Source organism: Nestor notabilis, unplaced genomic scaffold, assembly GCF_000696875.1.
Source record: "Nestor notabilis isolate BGI_N333 unplaced genomic scaffold, ASM69687v1 scaffold28496, whole genome shotgun sequence".
NCBI classification, from domain to species: Eukaryota; Metazoa; Chordata; class Aves; order Psittaciformes; family Psittacidae; genus Nestor; species Nestor notabilis.
In genome coordinates, this window is record NW_009934744.1 from 31,890 (window position 1) to 38,487 (window position 6,598).

At 54.8% G+C, this 6,598-nt stretch overlaps 1 protein-coding gene across 1 annotated transcript; it reads left to right on the forward strand.

Moving 5' to 3' along the window:
• Window positions 1-340: 340 nt before the first annotated feature.
• Window positions 341-6,200, forward strand: LMX1A (LIM homeobox transcription factor 1, alpha; the record flags this gene model as incomplete). Its single annotated transcript, XM_010017501.1, has 6 exons — window positions 341-573; window positions 4,928-5,097; window positions 5,250-5,327; window positions 5,436-5,505; window positions 5,640-5,810; window positions 6,040-6,200. Coding segments are annotated over 6 exons (883 nt in total), but the record flags the coding sequence as incomplete, so codon positions are not given.
• Between the last annotated feature and the right edge of the window lie 398 nt (window positions 6,201-6,598).

Consider the following 6,598-nt stretch of genomic DNA (forward strand, 5'->3'; position numbering starts at 1 on the left):
CACCTGTTTGGTTTTCACCTGGAGAGTCCAGATGTTGGCGTCTTCGTCCTTTGACTGCGTTCATGGTAAGCATCTGGTAACAGGTCAACTAAAAATCACCCAACTAAAGTTGACCCACAGACACCCCCCACTGGCACAGGGTAAGCTTGCAGCATGTGTCACTGCGGGGGGGGCAGCACTGTTGTGCCCAGCCCCTCAAAGAAGTTAAAACACCAATGGGGTGACACAGTGATCCTGTGATGCCCATCTCCCCGCCATGGATGCCCCAACACTGCGCCACCCATGGGTGCAGCCGCAGTGCTGCCAGGCATCCCAGTGGGATCTTCTATTGCTCCTGCAGGCTCTTTGCGGTGAAGTGCGCCGGGTGCCTGGAGGCCATTGCACCCAGCGAGCTGGTGATGCGTGCCCAGAAGAGTGTCTACCACCTGCGCTGCTTCTGCTGCTGCGTCTGCGAGCGGCGCCTGCAGAAGGGTGACGAGTTTGTGCTGAAGGAGGGGCAGCTCCTCTGTAAGGGCGACTACGAGAAGGAGCGGGAACTGCTGAGCTTGGTGAGCCCGGCTCTGTCGGATTCTGGTAAGGGGCTGCCCGCGCCCGGCATCTCCCTGGCTGGTCCCGCTATGAGGCCCCTGTGAGTGCAGTTGGGTCTGGAGGCGAGTTTTGGGCTCACTACCCTGAACCTCTGCCCCATGGTCCAAAGGGAAAAGCACATTGCATACTCCAACCAGAGTCTCTCAGCAGCAAGAGCATGACCGGGTACCTCAGCAGCAGAGGGGCTGCAGTGCTAGAGGGTACTCTGGGGACCATCCCATTTCAGTAGGCTCTTTCTGTAATGGTTTGTGCTCCTGGCCTGTGCAGGGTACCAGCACCCCATCCTGAGGGGCATACAGCCTCTCCAGGAGTGGGAGGGGGAGTCATGCTGGCCAAAGGTGACATCTCTCACCTCCTTGCCTTTGGAAACAGAGGAGCTGCCCCTGGTGTAAATACACTGTAAGCAAGAGTTTTCTTCCTGAAAAAAATCATGGTCCCAAGCATCCCACTGACTACATTCTGTGTCCCTCTCCTGTGCCTCACTGTCCCAGACAGCAGATCCAGTGTGGTGGCACTACTGAGACACTGCAAATCCAAGGGGGGCTGCAGGAGAGGTGGCACCAAGCTGGCACCTGTAGGTGGGAAGGGGGCTGGCATTCTGCTCCAGCCAGAGTGTCACTGCTGGGTCAGGTTGCCCAGAACATCAGATTGGCATTAAAATATGTATTCGCAATCAATGCAAAAATAATCTGTATGTTTCCCAGGAAGACAAATTTAGTAAGAAAGTCCAGCAATGGGGGCTGGGCGGGTGGAAATGATCTGCTAGCAGAAATCCTTCTGCTAACGCTGTCCCTGCAGAGCCGTGCTCCTTGAGAGGCCGTGCAGCCCCATCCATGTGCCCGGGTCGCTCTTAAAAACCATCACTGGAGGAAAATCTGCTTTGCGGAGGAAAAGATTTAACTTTGAAATGCCATGCTCTGGGAAGGGCTGACGGCGTCCTGGAGGGATTCTGTCCTTTCCCTGCTAAAGCAAAGCATTGGGTTTAATGAAAGAGAAATCAGTGTTACGAGCCTGTTTAGGAGCTGGTTAGGTTGTTAAGGTGTGAGGCAAGGCAGGTCACAGACACAGCAAAGCCCCGCGCTCACTGCCAGGCACAGGCAATGCTGCAGCTTGGAGTAGGTGTGGGGGAGGACAGGGGTGATTTCAGCGGGGTTGGAGCAAAAATTGCCCAAAGCCCATATTTTTCTTTAATATTGTGCTCCTCTGCAATAAGAAGCTGGCTGCTTTGTAGCGCTGACTGCAGCTCTGACCAAGCTCTGCAATCCCACCTGCTTGAAAGAAAAAATCCTCCTTCCAAGTAACGGTGATGGTATTTAAACAATGAAGAGTGAGGCAATGGGAGGAGGTGGCTGAAGGGAGCCAGTGAGTGATGGTCCAACGCTGGAGTTACTGGAGAGGCAGGAAAGTAGCAGGATCCAGCACACTGGCGCTGCGTCTTGCCTTAGCCCTGGGAAAGTCCTTAGTTGATTGAAGAATTACTATTTTTTCCTTCTGGGATATGCAAACTCTTTCAGTTAAAATAGGAACCAATGAAGAGACATCATGCAGGAAAATAAGTGAATTGGCCACAACAGTTTGGATTTATTCCTAGTAGGGGAAAAGGGCAGTTTGGGAAAGGCTGGGGATCTTTTCCTCCCCAGCGACTCATTGGCCAGTGGTCCAGCCCCACTGCCAGGGGCTCTAGCCAAACCGAGAACAACTAGCAAAAATCCCCAGGGGAAATAGTTATTTAGGTGGAAACTCCATCAGAGACCCAAGGGCCAGTGTAGGAGTCAAAATGGCATGGCAACCCCTTGGCTGGGTGGAAACCCAAACCAAAGCCCCCATCATTCCCTGGCAGCTCCTGGCTCAGGGGTACAGGCCCTTCCTGTCTCTTCACAGACCCCATAGTTTAGCCCCACTGTTGTCCCTGCCTGGTTTTGGTGGCCACCAACAATTTGTCTTGGGATGTTGCATGGCTTTGGGGATGGTGGCACTGTGGGTGCCAGCCCAAGTGCACCTCCCATGTGGATGCTCACCATGGGGCGGCTTTGCCCCCTCCTGCTACGTCCCTCCTGGGGCCCCCACTGCCATGCTGGGGGATGCAGAGGGGGCGTCCCCTCTCTGGCACTGGTCCCAGATGCCCTTCACCAGCAGTGTGCAGTGTGCTTGTCCAGCCTCTCCCCTGTCTCCCTGTCTCCTCTTTGCTGCTTTGAAGACCCCTGGCCTCCCTCCCCCAGCCGCTGTGCACCAAAGGCCACTTTATGAGAAAGCACAGATAAAAAGCGAGCCATATGTTGTCTGTAATCTCCCAAACCCTCACTTCAATTACCTCCTCCCCTGAGCCTCCACCACCCAGCCTAAGTAAACAAGCCCCTCTGAAAGAGGACCCCACTTTCCAATTAAAAGCGTCCTAATGTTTCTCCTCTCCCTAAATCCTCCCAAGCGAGGAATGTCCTGGCCCTGGCGGCGGGATGCGGGCTTGGCGGGTCGGACCAAGGGCATGCTGCACAATATCCATCGCCCCAGTCCCTTCCCAGGTGACGTCAGGGGCAGCCCCAGACACTCATTAATTTCTCCCCCCTCCTTGGTGGGGAAAGGCTTGAAAAGGAGAGTTAATTAAAAGTAATACCCTGCCAAATCCGGCTTCACTTTTCCTTCTTTCCCTTTGACACTGGGAGGGATTTGGGGAGCAGGTGTTGTGTGAGGGGGAGGGCTCTGGAGGGCTGCTCTGAGCGGGTTTTCCCCTTTGCATTGGTTTTGAGCATCATTTGCTTGATGGTGTCTGTGAGCCTTTGGCTCCCCCCTGCTGGGCTCTGCCCCTCGCAAACTGGAGGGGATTGGGGCACTCACCTCCTGTTAGGGTGTAAAGGGATTCAGGCACTAAAATGTCTCCATTGGTTGACATTCCTCCTCCCAGTATTTGTAAAACTCTCTACTCTTCCATCAAAATTAAGCTCCTTCAGGTTTCAGGAAAGCAGGCAGCTTGTCAGACTAGACCCTGTTTGTGCTGGCACTGAGAAGAAGTCAGTGGCAGCCACTGCCCAGCCCCATTAGCCATCAGAGACTCCACACCCAGCATCCCTAGCACTGGGCTTCTCAGACCCACTGTGGAGAAAACAGCAGTTTGTCTTTCCCATTGCCACTGCTGCCATGGGCACACCATGGCTGTGCATGGAGCTCACAGGAGCAGCAAGGCTCTGTCTCACAGGGGCCAGCACCCAGCTCCAGGCTGTTTGGTGACTGCCAGTGTGCAGATCTCTCCCTGTCCCAGCCCTTGCCACAGGGAAGGTCTCTGTATTGGCTGGTGAGCCCAGGAGAGAGCTCAGCAGTGTGCAGGGAAGAGCTAACTGATACCTTAGAGCATCCTTGCTTCTCCACTGGGATCCCTCACCTTGCCCTGCAGAGCTGCTCCTGTCATTCTCCATTCCCAACTGGGCTGCCGTTGGATTTATGCTTTTCTGATGTGTGTGATCCATGATTAGGTCTTGCCATGGGGTTCAGCCTGACCTGCTCTTGCCATGAATTACTATGAGCTAGGCTTATAAGGCCCTGGTGCTTCCCCATCTCCCAGAGGCATGGCAGCCCTGGGACAGGACTTGAGCCAAGCACAGCCTTGCAGCCTGCATCTGCATCAAACCAGCACCTCAGCTCCATTATCAATTCCTGAATAGATGGTGGAGGAACTTTCTGGAAAAGGCTATAAGTGAATTACAGCTTGTGAGTGGGAAGGACCTGTGCTGTCAAACTTGCATTACAGCCCTCCCACACTGGCTGAGCATGTGAGATTGTCAACATGGTGGCAATGCAGAAAACTAGGAGGGCTGGTAAGATGCTTTCCTGGAGCAGCTTCTGCCCAAAGGCCCTGCAGCCCTGAGTGGTGGAGAGCAGTAGGGAGATACACACCAGTGCCTGGGAATGCAATGGACCAGCAGCGAGTACCTGAGGGGTGAAGCTTGAAGCAGCCTGAGCTTCTGTCTAGAGAGATTTAAAACTCCATGGAAAGGGGAAGATATGAGCCTGGTCACCAGCTGTAGAGCAGGCAGGGATTTGAGTCTGATGGAGGGAAAATCAGGTGTCCTAGGATTTCACATTGCAGCTGCTCAGACTGTTGGGGAAAAGAAGAACTCAAAATTACATTGGCTGGCTGAGCAGCCCCAAACTATGAGCCATGGCAGCTCTCCCCATCTCTGAGCTGCTGTGGAGAAGCCAGCCACAAACCTCAGCTCCTCTCACACATTCACAGGAAGATTCCCATCAACAGCAGCTTAAGTCCCCCTAGATTATTTTGGACATGCTGGAAAATGGAGTGCATGGCCTGTTGTCTGTAAAGGACTTGCTTTTCCCCCCCCCCTCTTAGGCAAAAGTGATGATGAGGACAGCATTTGCAAACTAGGCCAAGCCTCAGGGAAGGGTGCTGAGGATGGGAAGGATCACAAGCGGCCCAAGCGGCCCCGGACAATCCTTACCACACAGCAGCGGAGGGCATTCAAAGCATCGTTTGAGGTCTCCTCCAAGCCCTGCAGGAAGGTAAGGCGAGAAGGGCCCATGCTCAGCTGCCTCCAGCCCCTGGGAATGTCCTGAATGCTGAGCAAGGACTTGTCCTGGCTGCTCTGTCCTCTCCTAAAGTGCCCCTGAAAAGCAGAGTGGGCTGAGATGCTGCTATCATTCCTTCCTCCAAGGTTCGGGAGACGCTGGCGGCCGAGACAGGGCTGAGTGTCCGCGTGGTGCAGGTCTGGTTTCAGAACCAGCGAGCAAAGGTGGGTACAAGGGGTAGCCACCAACTAGGGCTCATGCTGGGACTCCCCTCCCTTCTCACTTTGGCCAGGGCATGATTTCACCTTGGCTTTCCCATTCTTCTCACGCAGATGAAGAAGCTTGCCAGGAGGCAGCAGCAGCAGCAGCAAGATCAGCAAAACACACAGCGCCTGAGCTCAGGTACCCCCCTCGCACCCAGTTCTCCCTGCATTCAGGGTTTCCCTATTTCCCAGCCCTCCCTGGGCTTCCCAAGGGAGCTGGGACCCCCAGAAAGCAGTGCCTGACTGCATTGACAACTTGCTCGTGTCTTCCAGCCCAGACCAATGGCAGCGGAAGCACAGGGCTGGAGGGAATGCTGAACCCCTACACCACTCTGCCCCCACCCCAGCAGCTGCTGGGCATGGAGCAAAGTGTCTACGGCTCTGACCCTTTCCGGCAAGGGCTTACCCCGCCGCAGATGCCTGGAGACCACATGCACCCCTACGGTAAGGCTCCAGGATTTGCCTCTTGCCTTCTGCTGTTCAAAGAGGTACTGGGCTGTGGTGGGGGGCTGTGTGGTGGGGTCATGCACGGGTGATTCAGTGATTCTGGAAGACGGTGGTCCCCTCACTGCTAAATTCTTACACTGCAAAAGCTGTGGGTACCAGGCACTGTCAAGGTGCCAGAGGAGAAAGCAGACTCTGAAGCCCTTCTGCTCCTTCCCTGCTTCCCAAGGTGCTGAGCCCTTCTTCCATGACTTGGATAGCGATGATACCTCACTGGGCAACCTGGGTGACTGCTTCCTCACCACGACGGATGCGGGGCCGCTCCAGGCACGAGTGGGGAACCCCATCGACCACCTCTACTCCATGCAGAACTCCTACTTCACCTCCTGAGCGTGACGTGGGCCCCAGCACCGGGCAGCCACCACTGCTGCGCTGCTCCAGGAGGGGCTGCAGAGCCCCTGGGGTTGGGAGGGGGGGGAAAGTGACACTGCTGAGATGCTGTCAAACAATTATGTTGTAGCTTGGGATTCCCAAGGAGCAAGTTAAGTTATGGGTTGCATAGTTTCATGTTTCTCTTAGGAGCCTAGGATTAGGGACAGGAGTGGTTATTGCAGCTGGCTGGTGGATTTTCAAATTTCAAATGGGGAACCACATTTCTTGTTTCAGCAGAAGGAAAGGCAGGGGGAGGGGAATGCTCCTGTGGGAGCATCCTGGTGCCGTATTCCCTCTGCACCACCTTCAGTCTGAGCGTCAGAAAGAGGAAACTGCTGATCTTCATGAGGACAGCC